Raw genomic sequence first — 19794 nt, 5'->3', positions numbered from 1 at the left:
CACTGCCGCCTTACGGTCAGATGCCGAGCAGTTGCCATACCAGGCGGTGATGCAACCAGTCCAGATGCTCTCGATGGTGCAGCTGTAGAACCTTTTGAGGATCTGGGGACCATTGCCAAATCTTTTCAGTCTCTTGAGGGGGAAAAGGTGTTGTCGTGCCCTCCCTTTGTTTTTACACTGCTGCTGCTCGTTGTTTATTATCTATGCATAGTCACTTTACCCATACCTACATGTTCAAATTACCTTGATTATCCTGTACCCCCTGTATATAGCCTCGTTATTAACCTGTACCCCTGCACACTGACTCGGTACCCCCTGTATATAGCCTCGTTACTAATTTGTACCCCTGTATATAGTCTCATTACTAACCTGTACCCCTGTATATAGTCTCATTACTAACCTGTACCCCCTGTATTTAGCCTCATTACTAACCTGTACCCACTGTATATAGCCTCAATACTAACCTGTACCCCCAACACACTGACTCGGTACTCCCTGGATATAGCCTCAATCCTAACCTGTATCCCCGCACATTGACCCAGTATCCCCTGTATATAGCCTTGTTATTGTTATTTTATTGTTACTTTCTATTTAGTCAATCTTTCTTTAACTCTATTTCTTTCATGGTATCCAATTGGTAGTAGTTACTGTCTTGTCTCATCGCTGCAACTCCCGTACGAATTCGGGAGAGGCGAAGGTCGAGAGCCGTGCGTCCTCCAAAGCACAACCCAACCAAGCCGCACTGCTTCTTGACACAATGTCCACTTAACCCGGAAGCCAGCCGCACCAATGTGTCCGAGGAAACACCGTACACCCGGCGACCGTGTCATCGTGCACTGCGCCCGGTCCGCCACAGGAGTCGTTAGTGCAGGATGGGACAAGAACGTCCCTGCCGGACAAACCTTCCCCTAACCTGGACGACGCCAATTGTGCACCGGCCCATGGGTTTCTCGGTCGCGGCCAGCTGCGACAAAGCCTGGGCTCGAACCCAGAATCTCTGCGCCACTCGGGAGGCCAACTTAACTCTATTTCTTGAACTGCATTGGTTAAGGGCTTGTAAGTAAGCGTTTCACAGTAAGGTTGTTGTATTCGGCGCATGTGACAAATACAATTTGATTTGAGCTAATATTGTGAATAATTGTTTTGTAGAGTTTTGAAAAAGCAATTGTGTCAGGTGCCAGCATTGGGGTTGCCAGTCCTAAAATGATCTTTTAAAATGTTTGTTCATTAACATGAAGGGCATTGTAATGCAATGGTTACATAAAATCATGGGGGAAATCATTAGTGACGTGATAAATGGCGCCAGGTCGAAGTACAGGCTACATAAAGGGTACTGTTGGGATGGATTAAAACACGATTAATGAGTGGAGGACATTTTTCATTCTCATGTTTTGTTTGTAGTTAAAACTGTTGTGTTGCTGATTTAAGATATAGCATAGTGAAAAACTAACAAAATGTTTATTTTCTCTTTCAGGAGAGGATGGGGTGTACCTATCTCTCCCTTTGAAATGTTTCCCGAGGCTAATGCCTTGGGAGATTAGTTCGTGAAATTCTGAATTTTTACAAAGTATAAAGGTATCCGGATTTGACCGTAAAAGGGAGCTCCCAAATAACTACGGCCTGGCCATTTTGTTTGTTTTTGCTCTATGTTTTACACACCAGAACACGCACATGCACACAAAACCCACCGGTTATGAATATATGTTAGTGGTGTTAATAGCGTGATTGATTTATTGTGTTTGTTCTTTTGTTTGTAAAATGGAATGATGGAAATGTTTTAGGAAGTACAGGGAAAGGAAAAGACTTAATGGTGTTGAATGTGACTTTCTGGTGATGCCTGATCAACCTCACTAGAAATGAGACATTGGGTTTGAGTATAACATGAAGAAGTGTATTGCTGTTGTTGTTGTTGTTTTTGTCTTTGTTTTCGATACAAATCTCACCAGATTGGGTCGGGATGTCTCCCTTGGACCACCCTCCAAGATGGCAACGGGGATTCCCCCAAGGGCATAAGGCAAGGGTAAGTGGACGAGGGTGTGTCTTTTAAGTGTTTGGACCGCAGGCCTAGTGTGTTGTAATGGAGTTGTGCCGGAGAGCATTATGGGGGAGGTTCTATGTGTTGAGAAGCTTGTTGAGTTGGTGACATTATTGGATAGAGATTGAAAAGAGCATTTTTTGGATATTATCCAATTCAAATGAGCTACTTCTTTCATACATGAGATGACGGCAGTATATTATGTATTGTTTTCTTGGTTTTAGAACTTAATTTTTGTGTGCAATTTATTTCGATTTGCCTTGCTAATGCATCGTTACCTATCGCTCCACAAAAGCCGCGGCCCTTGCAGAGCAAGGGGAACCACTACTTCAAGGTCTCAGAGCAAGTGACGTCACCGATTGAAACGCAATTTAGCGCGCACCACCGCTAACTAGCTAGCCGTTTCACATCCGTTACACTAACTTCAGTAGCAAGTAGCAGTAGCTACCAGCTCGAATGTGCCGTTTTCGCCGCCAACACTACCCCAAAATTTGTTGACATTTTGTCGAAGACCCCTTTCATTCTCTGGGGTACACGGAAAATGTGCGAATTAAAACCGAGGGTCGACCTGTGCCTGAGATCAGTTTCATGAAGATGGATGAAAAGGTGAGGGCATTTGTTAAAGGAATATAACAATTCCTATTCCAATATGTGTTCATTAACAAATTCAATTTAAATCACTCTGTCTGATTCTATGAATTTGTAAGATCCTTATTTGCATAAAATGGACAGAGACCAGTCTACCAAGATTAGCCAATAGCATTTATTCTCGAGAGCGCTGCTCATAATACCATGTACATTAAGTTTATATACCTCACATTTCATCATAAATGTCTCTCCTCCTCTCAGATACAATGGCAATATAGTTCACAAGCCCTCCCACATTGTTGAACAGGTGGCAGACAATCTACTACAAGCCCAAGGTCTCTCCCCTCCCTGGGTAGGGACAGAATGTCCTGTAAGGAACACAGTATTCCAGCCGGTCTGATGATAGCTCCATTCGTTTCTAACAAGGAACAGAAAGTCCTTGTTCTAATTATTGACTAAAACTACACATTATATTCAGTATTATGATTATAATAAAGATTCATACATCCATACAGTTACAGGGTAGTATTCTGTTTAGTTATAGTTCTAAGTTAAATGTATACATAATTTAGTCATTATTCATAAAAATCCCATAACAGCATTCAATACCAATTGGTATAAAAAGTATAGCTGGTTAACAGGGAGCCTTTCATCAAGTCGCCTTTATTGCTGGCCTTGCCTGCTTTTTGGAATTGGCGAAAAGGGGGGGTACAGTGACCTGAAGAACATGGATCGTTCAGCTAAACGGCAAAACACAAACAGGGAGGATATAAATGCCCACATCAGATTCAAGCTTCAGAGAAAAAGCCGAATCGATCATGACAAAGGTCTACGAATTCAAACAAAGTAAGAAGAAACAGGGATAAACCCAATCGGCTTATCAACATTTCATTCTGAAACAACTGGATTTTAGAGGACTTGACGAGGAGTTCCACTAACAAGGAGCTTGCAGCGGTCACGTTACGATGCTTCCTGAACATATGGCTTTCTACTGTCTTTTCTGGGATGTCGAAGTCAATTCAGAATGATTTGATAGCTTCCATCGCATTATCCATTAAAAGTTACATAAAAGAGATGAGGTTGATGCGTAATTTAGTAAAGATGATAACACACACAATCACTCTGGACAGACACAAGTAAAAACATAATCCATAAATGTTGCTTCACCTAAACATTCACCTAAACATTAGAGATCTGACCTCCTGTATGGGGTGAAAATGAGACCCTTTTTCAGTCTGATCCACTGTAGGCTACTAATAAGAGCAGCTGCATACAGCCTATGTGTGCTCTCCATTTGGTCCAGGGTAACTAATTAGTAACGTTTGTATTTATAGTTCATTTGTGTGTCAAATTTGGTTAATATAAAAAAAATTGGGCTGGCTAGGCTGTCTATACGTTTCCAATCCAAAATTGGAATTAATCAATAAAACATTATAGTGATGACAGATGTGTTTTTATGAGGCCTACAGTGGCCTGCATGATGAAAACATACGTAAATCAAGTACAGCCCTGTGAGCTCTATTGTCTATCAGTTGTCTCTGTTTCTGGGTAGAGGAAATCCCACTCCTGATCTAGTCTAAATATAATGTATATGAACACCCCCCGGAGCCAGGAGTTTCTTTCCGTTTTTAGTAAAAACTGGTCCCATCATAACCCTTATAAAACCTTTTTACCACTGATGAATCACTGTCATACCATATAGGGTCCAGAGGTTTCCTGGTTATGTTAACATGGGGTAAAAATTGCCCCACCACTCTGGGACCTATGGTGCCACCAGTCTGACCGCTCTGGGACCTATGGTGCCACCAGTCTGACCGCTCTGGGACCTATGGTGCCACCAGTCTGACCGCTCTGGGACCTATGGTGCCACCAGTCTGACCGCTCTGGGACCTATGGTGCCACCAGTCTGCTTGCAGTTGTCAGTTATCACCAGGTATGTGGATGGGCTTTATTCAGGAACGTTTCTTGGGATACGTTGATGTGTCAGGTGGGCGAGATGTGCAGTCTGTGTTGGAATGATGGATTTTGAGATGTTTGAGTTTAACTTCAAGAAGAAACGCGTTGTCCAAACCTACGATGGCGCAGCTGTAATGGAATGTCTCTGCTGTTTGTATGTACAGCTAAGTCCTCTCCTGTTCTCTAAATAAGAGGTGCACCACTCCACTACCATTGTCAACTCTCTCCTGACATGAACTGAAGCCACGTCTCATGTTCATCCACTGGCACATTGAATGTTTCCTCTCCAACCACTGTGAGGACCCTAATCAATTTTCTCTCATTACTGTGTGTAGAGTCACATCATGTAGAGAACACATCATTACACAAAGATTTTACTCCTTGCTTGGACTAACTCATTCGGAGCTCTTTTGTCTAACTGTGTTGTGTTATTGTTTTTTGTCTTCTCAGTCAAATCCTGTCCTGCACTGAAGTCAAGCCTCTGAACACCCGAACTCATGCCTCACACAATCACAACTGTGATCTCTTCCCAACACGATGCATAGTAGCCCTCTCATTCCCATTCCCCATAATATTGTACTATAAATGTCTTTGTTAAATGCTTTAGTTTAAAATAATTAGTTGTTTTTTTTACACACTTTGTCGTCTCTGTGCATTCCGCACCTATACTGTGGATCTCTAATCCTCCTAAAGTTTTCACGTCACCAGCCTCCACTGGACTACAGACGGTATCTTGATGCATGTAAGGATAAATCGACCAAAAACAGTGTGACCTCCCCCCAGCCAGCTGAAGTAATGGAAAAAATGGCGTTCACTACGGCCCTGTCCTGCACCACTTCTACCGTGAGACCTGTACACAGCATCCAGTCGACGCTATCAACTGCCTTTTCTCTCACGAGTGTGACAAGAGTCCATGTGGAGTGAGCACGGAGAGAGATCCCGTCCAAACTTGCGGTCTCATGTGTCCTGGGAGGAAAATGGACAAGACATAATGGACTGTAAAGGACATTGGAGGCTCAGGTGACAGACATTATCAAGGGCCATCCACCTTGAACATGTGCTATTGGGAGGATGAACTGAAACACTATCTGAAGCAGAACATGAAGAAACGCCAGAAGAAGAGTACCCGGGGAAGGAGGGTGGCTGTCAACTGTGCCTGTAAATGGTTTATTCCACGTGTAACTGTGCTGTTGTTTGTGTCGCACTGCTTTGCTTTATATTGGCCAGCTCGCAGTTGTAAATGAGAACTTGTTCTCAACAAGCTTACCTGCTTAAATAAAAAATAAAAAATGGATTTACTGTTGATAAACTGTTTATTTGGGCTATCATGTTGATTTTGGAAGTCTACACACTGAGAAGCTTATTGTAATGTAGATAAAAATTAATTGGGATACCGATCTGTCATTAACATGCCACTCACAACAGTGTAAGATGGGGACAAACAGTAATGAGAACAGTTAATACTGGAAATATAAGTAGTACATACTGTCTATATATGGTTCCCTGTTTGTAAATGTACATTCTAACTGTGTCGTTGTGTGCTAAGTTGAGGGTCTTGAATTTGAGTGATAGACCCAAAGTGGGGCACTGAAGACTGACATTATACATTTGGGTTGTATAACATTGATCGTAGGGTGCAAACATGTTATGGGTAGATGGAAGGATTTATGTGCAAATGCCGGAGGCTAAGTACATACATATATGTTTGCATAAGGGTGTTAGTTGCAGAGATAGTTTTGTCATTTCAGACACTATTGTGACACTATTGTGTCCCAGAAGGGAAGTTGGCTGTAGTAGTAGTAGTAGCATCACATCTCCTGCAGAGGGCGCCAAACGATAGGTGACCATTGCTGTACATTCATACCCCAGGGTGACTATTGTAGTGGAGCATCTGAAAGAACTCAGCGGTGATCTCGCAAACGAACACCAACCAGACAACAATTGGAATCCGTTTGGATGGGTTCAGTCATTGTTTGGTGTTAGGGGGGCTACAAAATTTCATTGGTTGATTACATATCTGATAAAGATGATAATCCTGATCACCGAAAACCCTGAATTAATGGTGCAGCATGTCCATAGGCCATGCTCATTGCGGGGGTTCTGTAAACGGTGCTCCCAAGGTAGTGTTACCGTCATGGTGACCCGCGGCAATGTGGACAGTGTCAACGAAGTGATTGCCTTGTGTGTGGTGATAAAGAATGTACTGATGTTTAACATTCATATGTTCCTTTCCCCCTTCTGAGAATGAATTGCATGTGAAGTTTTGAAACTCAATGACAAAGGTAATTTACAATTTTAATGTACTAAGTGTAAGAAAGTATTTCATTTTCCCTCTTTCCAAACCATGTTAGTGCTTGTTTGATGAAAATGTTTGTAAGTAATTTTCCATTAGGTTGAGACTTGGTCTCAAAAGGGAGGAATTGTGGTGGAAAAATGTTTTACTCCTTCGAGAATTGTCTCGTGTTATATCTTTTTTTTCTAACCTGATACAAACTTGTCTTTGTGTGACTTAGTGGAAAAAGGGCGTATATCTAAGACAGGGCGTATAGCTAAGATCCGTTTGGGTGTGACCACAGCATGTGATACATTGCATGTTTTTACTATCTGCAGGAAGTCAGCTGAATAGACATTTTCAGAAAGGAGAACATTACTGTGTGAGCTATGATAAATGCAGTTAGACGTTTGAGCCCTCGTGTTATCTTAATCTGCACAGACAAACCAATCGCCTTGTACACACTGTTTCCGCCCCTGTTTCCACACATCTTCTAAACTGCCACGAAGACAAAAATGTTGTACTTTCTATAAAAGCGGAGAGCCAACTCTGTTCGTTGGGCTTTTAACACTGCACTATTTAGGGATTGTTGATTGCTCTGTTTTTTGCAAATATTATAATACAATAGCTGTTTGAGGAATCTACAGTCTCTCTCTTCCTTTTGGTTAGAATTTCCACCACACTTCCAAATTGGGCTACTTTGAAAACGATGTCGCAGGTGAAAATGTATTGGTCGAAGGTAGCAGGTTTGAGAGGTACTTCTGGATTGCACCACGGCCTCCATGGCATTTATCTTAAAAATATGTATTTCACTGTGGGCTGCTGCTGCTGACTATCAGGCAGTGAGCAGGCTGTTACTGAGTGAGTGAATGGTGGGGAGGGCCAGAGGGGTGTGTGTACATTGCGAGCACTGGTTGAGAGAATGCTGCAGCAGAGGCAACTGAGTCACTAGTTGAGAGAATGCTGCAGCAGAGGCAACTGAGTCACTAGTTGAGAGAATGCTGCAGCAGAGGCAACTGAGTCACTAGTTGAGAGAGTGCTGCAGCAGAGGCAACTGAGTCACTGGTTGAGAGAATGCTGCAGCAGATGCAACTGAGTCACTAGTTGAGAGAATGCTGCAGGTGAGGCAACTGAGTCACTGGTTGGGAGAATGCTGCAGCAGAGGCAACTGAGTCACTGGTTGAGAGAATGCTGCAGCAGAGGCAACTGAGTCACTGGTTGAGAGAATGCTGCAGCAGAGGCAACTGAGTCACTGGTTGAGAGAATGCTGCAGCAGAGGCAACTGAGTCACTGGTTGAGAGAATGCTGCAGCAGAGGCACCTGAGTCACTAGTTGAGAGAATGCTGCAGGTGAGGCAACTGAGTCACTGGTTGGGAGAATGCTGCAGCAGAGGCAACTGAGTCACTGGTTGAGAGAATGCTGCAGCAGAGGCAACTGAGTCACTGGTTGAGAGAATGCTGCAGCAGAGGCAACTGAGTCACTGGTTGAGAGAATGCTGCAGCAGAGGCAACTGAGTCACGGAGGCAGAGCAGCATGCACTCGCAAGTCATGACAACTTTTTAGTCATTGTAGGTAGGCTATTGAAATGGGTCATTATGGAAACACCCCTTTTCCATAAAACATAGTAACGCCCTAGAACTGATATAATGGCGACAAAGCATTAGAAAAGGACTTTAGGTGCGCTAGAGCTCCATAGATAAATTCACACATTCTAATGTTGACTTTTCTTATGGATAATCCTAACAAGCAAAGGGTTTTAATCATAATCAGTTCTTGGGTCTCGAGCGCTGTGTGGGTGGAAATTTGAAATGGAAGTTATGGAACCCCCTCACATGCTTCTGTTATGAGATAAAGTCAACAATAAAAATGACATTAAATGTGGAGAATGATGGGCTACATTTTCATCTGTTGGCCATCAATTAAGCTATTAATTTCTATAACATTGTAGGCTAATGTAGCCTACCATTTGATACAGTACAATAAATATGCTGAAATTATGATATCACTGGAGTCATTGCAAACCAATTTGTGCCAATTGAGCTGGCAAACTGATTCAACAAATAGACTAGAACTCAGTTTGTTGTTGTGTCCTGGTGTTAAATATGCAATTGTGATCAAGGCCACAGCTCTATCACAATGTATCAATCTGCACATTTAATGTCAGTTTCCCTGTGGACTTTTCCCTGCAATGTGATGCAGTCCTTTCAGGGGCTGTAGGCTACCTGCATCTAGTTCAGCAAACCATGGCAAAGTTGAATTGCAATTACAAACCCAGATTTTTGTCAGTAGTCTAAGCCTATTGAAATAAGTCAATCTTGCAAATAGGCCATTTATAATGGTTTGTAGTCATTAAAAAGGACATAGATATTCTTTCTTAATTCGCTCGATAACGCTCGATATCGATAACGTTATGGAAAAAGTATTTTATGAATATATGTGGCAACTCTGTTGCTGCGAAAAAAATCTAATTTGGGGTAGTTTTCAGGCCTTGTGGGCGGGTTTTCAGAGGTCATTGTTCTAGAAATGTTTGATAGATCCGGCAACCCTGCCGCCTGCCAAATAACTGCCCTAACCATCATTAACAGAACTGCGGGAAAACGGTGCCTGACAGGCGGGGGCGAAGGACAATGTCTACATTTACAGAAATGTTTGGTGATCAACTAGGAATGCCTTGGAGATCGACCGGCTGGTGACCACGGTTTGGCTCTTTTCACTGACAGCCACAACTCAATCAGCTAGAATCGCAGGCTTTCCAGACACACTGATGATATGAAACAATCCACAGCGAAACATTTGTAAAGAAGCTAATGATCATTTGTGGTTAAGTCGTGCTCCCTGGGGAAGTATTTTGTATCATTTTATTTAGACAGGAATAATTATATCATTTGGCCGAAACATCAATTTACTTTAGGGCAATCCAACATCCTAACAGTGCACTGTGCACCCGCCAACTTTCCTTTCCAATGTTCAGGGAGCTGAAACCAGAGATCTGTATATAATGACGAGGTGCTCATGTCTTTGCCCTAACAATGGGAGTCTTTGTCCCAAAGGCGGGAAGACAGGCGACAAGCTCAAAATCTGGAAATGATTCCCATAGAAACACATTGGGTTTATCCTGGACAGAATTTGGCGAGTGAGCCCTCTTGCCTCTCTTCCTCCCTGCTGAGACTATTCACAGAAGAAAGCATCAGAGCGTAACAGATCCCCGACCACCACATGGACTACTTCGGCACTGGTTTCCCCCACATGCTCTTCATGGTGCACCCCGAGTACAGACCCCACCAGCACTACTTCGGCACTGGTTTCCCCCACATGCTCTTCATGGTGCACCCCGAGTACAGACCAGCACCAAAACAGAAAAGTTGGAGGGAAAGAAAGTCCATGGATGGTATTGGATTTGACGCTACCTTTTACCCCATTTTGCCCCGATGATGAACTCTCGCCACATTCAGTTCTGTTCTGTCTTTGGCACGGTTTGGTAAAGGGTCGTGGTAGACCACCACCACTGGTTGAATAACAATGCCTGCTCCACCCCCATACGCATGGACACTGGCTGGCTCTCACGGAGACTGCTTGGTTGATGATAAGGACAAAATCTGTCACTAAGGGTGTTGCCATTTTACCTGCTTCTGTAAACTATTGTTTTACCAAGGCACACACTCAGGCTTGTGTCACTGTTTCACTGTGTGACACTCACTGAGGCCAGTGTGTCAAGGCAGTCATTCACAATAGTGTTCTGTCAAACCTGAAATTAACTAAATGTTCTAGAATGACCCAGAAAATACCAACCAAACCCACCTGCTGTCTCTGTCACACAAAACAACAGTCCCGTTGGAGGTTCCGGTCTGTGAACTGTCGCCGGACGCTCTGGACTGGGTACTGTCGCCAGACGCTCTGGACTGGGTACTGTCGCCGGACGCTCTGGACTGGGTACTGTGGCCGGACGCTCTGGACTGGGTACTGTGGCCGGACGCTCTGGACTGGGTACGTCGCCGGACGCTCTGGACTGGGTACTGTCGCCGGACGCTCTGGACTGGGTACTGTCGCCGGACGCTCTGGACTGGGTACTGTCGCCGGACGCTCTGGACTGGGTACTGTGGCCGGACGCTCTGGACTGGGTACTGTGGCCGGACGCTCTGGACTGGGTACTGTGGCCGGACGCTCTGGACTGGGTACTGTTGCCGGACGCTCTGGACTGGGTACTGTTGCCGGACGCTCTGGACTGGGTACTGTCGCCGGACGCTCTGTGGGCCTGGTGCGTGGTGCCAGCACTGGTGGTACCGGGCTGGAGACACGCACCTCAAGGCAAGTGCGAGGAGCAGGAACAGGGCGTACTGGACCCTGGAGGCGCACTGGAGGCCTGGTGCATGGTGCCGGAACTGGTGGTACCGGGCTGGAGACGAGCACCTCAGGGTGAGTGCGGAGAGGAGGCACAGGATACACTGGACCGTGGAGACGAGAACATAGAGCTGGATCAATACGTCCTGGCTGGATGCCCATTCTAGCCCGGTAAATGCGAGGAGCTGGATTAGAGCGCACCGGGCTAGAATAGCGCACTGGAGACACCGTGTGCTCTCCACCTGACCAGTAACACACTCCCCACAGTAAGCACGAGGAGTTGGCTCAAGTCTCCGACCTGACTCATGTAATCTCAGAACTCTCGGATCAACCAGTGCGCTCTCTGTACGCCCCGAGAGCGAGAACGCACTGCATTTATGAACTGACAAGGCTCTGAATTTATGAACGGACAACTGACAAGGCTCTGAATTTATAAACTGACAAGGCTCTGAATTTATAAACTGACAAGGCTCTGAATTTATAAACTGACAAGGCTCTGAATTTATGAACTACCCAGATCACACTCTGGCACTCCAGACTGAATTTACAAACGCACCATATGATTGGCGGTAAAGATGGTTTATTATATTGACAAGATACCCGAGTGACCGCCCTAACAATGGAAATGCATGTCCTCAATGAGTGAAGAAAAGTGAGATCAGGTGGGACCATTCTAGCCAATGAGAGGGCAGATATGTGTGTGAACAACAGGTAAGTCGTTTTTCTCAAAGTTGCCGGAATGACACGTCTCCACTTATATCAGTACATTTGTAAAAAGCTAAACATTACGAAACGTATATTCAATAAAATAAGCCTAATGTAATTCGATACACTATAATAGCACTCCATACAAAAAAAAGGTTTATCTCACGCGGACAGATTTTGGGCAGAGTAAATCCTCTCGCTTCTCCTCTTCCTCTCTGCTGGCGGCTATAATAAATTGCTGTACTTGGACTCAGTGGACGAGACAGTTGAGGAATACGGACATTACAACGCGGTTCGACGTTTATTTAGTTCTGTAGCAATATCTGTTTCGTACGCCTAAATACATATTTTTTTTCTGTCGAAGACTGCCATTATTTACGTGGCTATAATAATGGTGTGAAGGTGGATAAACGGCCGGGGACCAACGCTTCTCCAAGATTTCGGCGTTAATCAGTATCTGAACGCCGGTGCCGTGAACATGGATATCGACGATGGAGCAGAGGAGCTTTCCTTGGAGGAAATCTTATCGTTGTACAGCCAGCCGATCAACGAAGAGCAGGGATGGGCTGTTTGTTACCAATGTTGCAGAACTTTGGTTCAGAAACACCGGAGGATTCATTCCAAGACCTCCAGCGCTTCAGTTGGGGATTTGCCGAGAAGGATTGAAGGACCTGGCGATGTACGGATTCTGAGAGATGGAACCGTTCAATTGCACCAGCAAGACAGCACAGGTAAACAACACAATGTCTGTCAAAATGTCTATCTAGGCTCCCCTATTTGCATGGTTAACTGAAGTGAACATAACTAATGGGTTAGGATACACACGTGTATAGACGCCATGCTTCTCAGAGATTGGATTTCCACACCTTTACTGTGGCAGAGGCCTAAACCAATTACCTTGTCAATTCACTGATATTACACATGGAGCTTGAATATACAGTATTTAGGCCTACATATGTATCGTTCAGCCAAACAGGCTTAGTAATGCCTGTTAATTATGAATGCAATTATTTGTTCATGATTAATCACTGTATCAATCATTTTGGATTGCAATATGCCTAGTAATCAAATCATATGTTTGTAAACAATGCCTTTGACCAGGATCCATCACTCACAGACCTGATGCTCAACTGGTATTTGGCCAGAGGTCAGCTGCATCCCAATCTCTCCTTTCACCCGTAGAGTTGACTTGTTCACTTCCTTTCATTGATTTTAAAGGAAATGACTGGTATCTGGAAACTTCCTGTAGGCTAGCTGATGCCTACACCATGCTTTTCCATGTGTGGGGTGTAGTGAACGAGTGCACGCTTCTGGAGGAAGGAGAGATTATTGGGACGCAACCGTGGAGGTAGAGCGGCTGCTTACCTGTGTAGTGTTGGTGAGCCTGTGGCGGTAGAGCGGCTGCTTACCTGTGTAGTGTTGGTGAGCCTGTGGCGGTAGAGCGGCTGCTTACCTGTGTAGTGTTGGTGAGCCTGTGGCGGTAGAGCGGCTGCTTACCTGTGTAGTGTTGGTGAGCCTGTGGCGGTAGAGCGGCTGCTTACCTGTGTAGTGTTGGTGAGCCTGTGGCGGTAGAGCGGCTGCTTACCTGTGTAGTGTTGGTGAGCCTGTGGCGGTAGAGCGGCTGCTTACCTGTGTAGTGTTGGTGAGCCTGTGGCGGTAGAGCGGCTGCTTACCTGTGTAGTGTTGGTGAGCCTGTGAGCTTACCCTGGTGAGCCTGTGGGTAGAGCGGCTGCTTACCTGTGTAGTGTTGGTCAGCCTGTGGCGGTAGAGCGGCTGCTTACCTGTGTAGTGTTGGTGAGCCTGTGGCGGTAGAGCGGCTGCTTACCTCAGTGTAGCTTACCTGTTGTGTGGTGAGCCTGTGGCGGTAGAGCGGCTGCTTACCTGTGTAGTGTTGGTGAGCCTGTGGCGGTAGAGCGGCTGCTTACCTGTGTAGTGTTGGTGAGCCTGTGGCTTACCTGTGTAGTGTTGGTCAGCCGGCTGCTTACCTGTGTAGTGTTGGTGAGCCTGTGGCGGCAGAGCGGCTGCTTACCTGTGTAGTGTTGGTGAGCCTGTGGCGGCAGAGCGGCTGCTTACCTGTGTAGTGTTGGTGAGCCTGTGGAGGCAGAGCGGCTGCTTACCTGTGTAGTGTTGGTGAGCCTGTGGCGGTAGAGCGGCTGCTTACCTGTGTAGTGTTGGTGAGTCTGTGGAGGTAGAGCGGCTGCTTACCTGTGTAGTGTTGGTGAGCCTGTGGCAGAAAGCTGTAGTCTGTCTAGCATGTGGTTTAATGTCTGAGTAGGGAAGGGGAAGTAGTTGACACCACAGCCGCTGGCACTGGGTTTGATTTCCTTTTCACGCTGTTGTTTATCTTATTACCCTCTGCCACACACACACACAACCTCCACTCTCTCTCTCTCTCTGTCGGAAGCCATTAGATGGTGATAAATAATGGGCCCCTGGCTGGAATCGGTTGTGTTCTGGTTTGGTTTGTCAAACCTGTGTAACGTCACATCCCGAGCACAGTCTCTGTTAATGTGTCTATCACACTTCTCATCAGAAAATGCAAAAACAACCCTCCTGTTTGACTGAATCAGAACTTGAGTGGTTGGGTCCTGCATATTTATAAGGTGAGGTATTTTGGGAAGGAAGGTCTGCCTGTCCTGCCTCTGATTATGGCGGGATGGCAAACACGTGAGGTCTATTAGGCTGATGCCTAGTGTTGGCTCGCTCAGGAGCTTACCACCGGAGGGGAGTGTTGGCTCGCTCAGGAGCTTACCACCGGAGGGGAGTGTTGGCTCGCTCAGGAGCTTACCACCGGAGGGGAGTGTTGGCTCGCTCAGGAGCTTACCACCGGAGGGGAGTGTTGGCTCGCTCAGGAGCTTACCACCGGAGGGGAGTGCTGGCTCGCTCAGGAGCTTACCACCGGAGGGGAGTGCTGGCTCGCTCAGGAGCTTACCACCGGAGGGGAGTGCTGGCTCGCTCAGGAGCTTACCACCGGAGGGGAGTGCTGGCTCGCTCAGGAGCTTACCACCGGAGGGGAGTGCTGGCTCGCTCAGGAGCTTACCACCGGAGGGGAGTGCTGGCTCGCTCAGGAGCTTACCACCGGAGGGGAGTGTTGGCTCGCTCAGGAGCTTACCACCGGAGGGGAGTGTTGTGCTTAGGTCTAAGGCCCAGTACCTATCTGACCAATGACATACTCACTGACTGTCACCGCAAAGGCCTGTCTTTCAGACAGAATAAGGCAGTGTTTGCATTCGGATTCAGGCCAGCGGGAACTGGACCAATCAGCCTTGCAGTTTCTTCCAGTAGTATGGCAGTATGTAGTGATGTAGTGAATGCGTACACATAGCTGCTCTGTAGCTCAGTCTGGATAATAACTCTCTACTACCAACCAAGCCGCTCCATTTGGAGACGTTATTAATGGAGACTTTATTTCATTAAGAAATACATTGAGGATCTGATGAACACCAGGTTTCAAGGCCTGGTTCCTTTTCCATGAGTAGTGTCGTGTCTTTCATCACAGAAATGCATAGACAAACAGATGTATGTAGTAGTATGGTTACAAGGAAATGATAGGGGAGGTTCCCTAGTGGGCTAAACCGATATGATGGCTTGGTGGACAAAGGGAAGTGGGTGTGGACTGGGAAAGAGCGGGCAAGACAAAAGGGATCACTACACACAGTTGATTATATTAATTGAAATGCTAATCCTTTGCATATGGACGCTCACTCATTCGGGAATAATTGCAATCGATATGTATATTTACGCCCAGGTGTTGTGATCTTCTCTGTTGGAATCCGGTCTGCTGGCGAGTTCATCAGTGTCTCTCTCTCTCTCTCTCTCTCTCTCTCTCTCTGTCTCTGTGTCTCTCTGTCTCTGTCTCTGTCTCTCTGTGTATATTTACGCCCAGGTGTTGTGATCTTCTCTGTTGGAATCCGGTCTGCTGGCGAGTTCATCAGTGTCTCTCTCTCTGTCTCTCTCTGTCTCTCTCTGTCTCTCTCTGTCTCTCTGTCTCTCTGTCTCTCTGTCTCTCTGTCTCTCTGTCTCTCTCTCTCTGTCTCTCTGTCTCTCTCTGTCTCTCTCTGTCTCTCTCTCTGTCTCTCTCTCTGTCTCTCTCTCTGTCTCTCTCTCTCTCTGTCTCTCTCTCTGTCTCTCTCTCTCTCTCTCCGTTTCCCTGAAATCTTTTGTGGTTATAATGGATACTTCAGAGTACCATTCAGAAATATTATCATAGAAGGATGTTCTGTCGGTATTCCCGTCTCAGGTTGACATTTCTAGCTGCGGACTAGTAATTAGTATCTAAGATTTGCTCTTATTCTGTAGGGATCGATAGTCTCAGTTGAACCATTTCCAGCCGTTTAGCCAATGCTCCACGTGGTATGGTTTTCTAGTCTTGGTATTCAACTATTCACAATCACAGCTCACGCTGTGGGTTTGCTCAGTCTCTGTACTCAACTGTGGTCTGAAGAGGATTTCCTCAGGAGGGGGTTTTATTTGTAACAGTAGGAAAGGGCTGTTGTGACGCCAGATCATGTCTGCGCTCACAGGGCAGACCAATTACTTAAACTATATTGAAAGAGAATTGTATTCCCTGTTAAGTTTTAACATCACCGTACATCATTTCACAAATAGTTTCATCTTTAATCATTCATTTGATAAAATAATTAGATGCAAACCCCATAATTGAGAAATGTACACATTCAGATATATAGTTGTGTTTTCTGTCCTCTCTGAGGTCACCAAATGAAACGCACTCGTTATACCTGTCCCTTAAGTGTCCACGGACCATTCACACCTTCTCACAAGTGGACATTTTGTATCAAATCCTCATTTTGGGGATCTCCATGTGAAATCCTTTGTTCTGTCTCTTTCTGCATGGCCAGGGGGACAGAGTCTCCTCCAGGAATATACAACCTGAGATAACAGAACCTGAGTGTAAGATCAAATCAAAATGTATTTGTCACGTGCGCCGAATACAACAGGTGTAGTAGACCTTACAGTGAAATGCTGAATACAACAGGTGTAGTAGACCTCACAGTGAAATGCTGAATACAACACGTGTAGTAGACCTCACAGTGAAATGCTGAATACAACAGGTGTAGTAGACCTCACAGTGAAATGCTGAATACAACAGGTGTAGTAGACCTTACAGTGAAATGCTGAATACAACAGGAAATGCTGAATAGTAGTAGACCTTACAGTGAAATGCTGAATACAACAGGTGTAGTAGACCTTACAGTGAAATGCTGAATACAACAGGTGTAGTAGACCTTACAGTGAAATGCTGAATACAACAGGTGTAGTAGACCTTACAGTGAAATGCTGAATACAACAGGTGTAGTAGACCTTACAGTGAAATGCTGAATACAACAGGTGTAGTAGACCTCACAGTGAAATGCTGAATACAACAGGTGTAGTAGACCTCACAGTGAAATGCTTACAGGCTCTAACCAATAGTGCGGAGAAGAAGGAAAAAAAGTGTGTGTAGGTAAGCAAAGAAATAAAACACCAGTAAAAAGTCATTTGAAAATAAGAGTAGCAAGGCTATATACAGACACCGGTTAGTCAGGCGTATTGAGGTAGTGTGTTCATTTGGGTATGGTTAACCTCTATGGGGACAGTCGCGTCTCTCACTTGGCCAAAAGCGAGGGAAAATGCAGAGCGCCAGATTCAAATAAAATTATATAAAATCAAGCTTTCATTAAATCACATGTAAGATACTCAATTAAAGCTACACTCGTTGTGAATCCAGCCAACATGTCAGATTTTAAAAAGGCTTTTCGGCGAAAGCATAAGATGCTACTATCTGATGATAGCACAACAGTAAACAACGAGAGAATAGCATATTTCAACCCTGCAGGCGCTACACAAAACGCAGAAATAAAATATAAATCATGCCTTACCTTTGAGCTTCTTTTGTTGGCACTCCAATATGTCCCATAAACATCACAAAAGCTCCTTTTTGTTCGATTAATTCCGTCCATATATATCCAAATGTCCATTTATTTGGCGCGTTTGATCCAGAAAAAAACAGCTTCCAATTTGAGCAACGTCACTACAAAATATCTCAAAAGTTATCTGTGAACTTTGCCAAAACATTTCAAACTACTTTTGTAATACAACTTTAGGTATTTTTAAACGTTAATAATCGATCAAATTGAAGACGGGTCTCTCTGTTTTCAATAGAGGACGAGAGGAAACTAACGCTACTTTTCAAGTCTTGGCCAACTCTCAACAGCGTTACCCTTTTCCAGGATGGCCGTACTTCATTGCACAAAGGAATAACCAAATTTCAAAGACTGGTGACATCCAGTGGAAGCGGTAGGAACTGCAAACAAGTACTTAAGAAATCTCGTTTTCCCCATGAGAACCCAATGAACAGACAGTGACCTCAAAAAGAAATAATTCTGAATGGTTAGTCCTCGGGGTTTTGCCTGCTACATAAGTTATGTTATACTCACAGACATGATTCAAACAGTTTTAGAAACTTCAGAGTGTTTTCTATCCAAATCTATGAATAATATGCATATCTTATATTCTTGGCATGAGTAGCAGGAAGTTGAAATTTGGCACGCTATTTATCCAAAAGTGAAATTGCTGCCCCCTATCCCAAAGAGGTTGCATATAGTCACTGATGAACCGAGAGTAACAGTAGCGTAAAAAGAGGGGTGGTGGGACACACCCTGGTTAGCCAATGTGCGGGAGCACTGGTTCGTCAGGTCAGTTGAGGTAGTTTGTACATGAATGTAAAGTTAGTGGCTATGCATATAAGATAAACAGAGAGTAGCAGCAGCGTAAAAGGGGTATTAGGGGAGGCACACAATGCAAATAGTCCGGGTAACCATTTGGTTACCTGTTCAGGACTCTGATGGCTTGGGGGTAAAACTGTTGAGGTTCCTTTTTGTCCTAGACTTGGCACTCCGGTACCGCTTGCCATGCGGTAATAGAGAGAACAGTCGATGACTGGGGTGGCTGGGGTCTTTGAAAATGTTCAGGGCCTTCCTCTGACACCGCCTGGTGTAGAGGTCCTGGATGGCAGGCAGCTTTGCCCCAGTAATGTACTGGGTCGTACGCACTAACCTCTGAAGTGCCTTGCGGTCGGAGGCCGAGCAATTGCCATACCCGGCAGTGATGCAACAGAATGCTCTCGCTGTTGCAGCTGTAGAACCTTTTGAGGATCTCTGGACCCTTGCCAAATCTTTTTTGTTTCCTGAGGGTGCCCTCTCCACGACTGTCTTGGTGTGTTTGGACCATTATAGTTTTGTTGATGTGGACACCAAGGAATTTGAAGCACTCAACCTGCTCCACTACAGCCCTGTTGATGAGAATGTGGGTGTGCTCGGTCCTCCTTTTCCTGTAGTCCACAATCATCTCCTTAGTCTTGGTTACGTTGAGGGATAGGTTGTTATTCTGGCACCACCCGGCCAGGTCTCTGACCCTCCTCCCTATAGGCTGTCTTGTCGGTGATCAGGCCTACCACTGTTGTGTCGTCAGCAAACTTAATGATGGTGTTGGCGTTGTGCCTGGTCATGCAGTCGTGGGTGAACAGGAAGTACAGGAGGGGACTGAGCACGCACCCCTGGGGCGCTCCAGCGTTGAGGATCAGCGTGGCAGATGTGTTGCTACATACCCTCACCACCTGGGGGTGGCCCGCCAGGGAGTCCAGGATCCAGTTGCAGAGGGAGGTGTTTAGTCCCAGGTTCCTTCGCTTAGTGATGAGCTTTGAGGGTACTATGGTGTTGAACGCTGAGCTGTAGTCAATTAATAGCATTCTCACATAGGTGTTCTTTTGTGAGAGAGGGGGAAGCCACTAGCTATACCCAAAAAGGGCCACTTCATGACCGTAGTATTCATATTATCTATGTTAAAGCTACAGCGGTATGTTACGAGGCCCCTGGTCTCAGCTACACAACTGAGAGCTGGA

General features: G+C 45.4%; 1 protein-coding gene and 1 long non-coding RNA gene across 5 annotated transcripts in view; both read left to right on the top strand.

Annotated features, from left to right (window-relative positions):
* Window positions 1-738: 738 nt before the first annotated feature.
* LOC121841521 lies at window positions 739-7445 on the top strand. The gene is made up of 3 exons (XR_006080567.1): window positions 739-2020; window positions 4326-4874; window positions 5030-7445. It is a non-coding gene; the product is annotated as an uncharacterized LOC121841521 (long non-coding RNA).
* Window positions 7446-12116: 4671 nt separating this feature from the next.
* Window positions 12117-19794, top strand: part of spire1a (spire-type actin nucleation factor 1a) — a 47745-nt gene continuing 40067 nt past the window's right edge. The window contains exon 1 of one of the 4 annotated variants that reach the window (XM_042310489.1): window positions 12117-12625. In XM_042310489.1, coding sequence (XP_042166423.1) covers window positions 12373-12625 — 253 coding nt within the window. In that variant the 5' untranslated portion in view covers window positions 12117-12372. The remainder of the gene's footprint in view (window positions 12626-19794) is intronic. The other 3 variants (XM_042310486.1, XM_042310487.1, XM_042310488.1) reach the window with 3 other exon arrangements.

This window comes from Oncorhynchus tshawytscha, linkage group LG31, assembly GCF_018296145.1.
Source record: "Oncorhynchus tshawytscha isolate Ot180627B linkage group LG31, Otsh_v2.0, whole genome shotgun sequence".
Taxonomy (NCBI): domain Eukaryota; kingdom Metazoa; phylum Chordata; class Actinopteri; order Salmoniformes; family Salmonidae; genus Oncorhynchus; species Oncorhynchus tshawytscha.
This window is presented reverse-complemented; position numbering and strand designations above follow the sequence as displayed.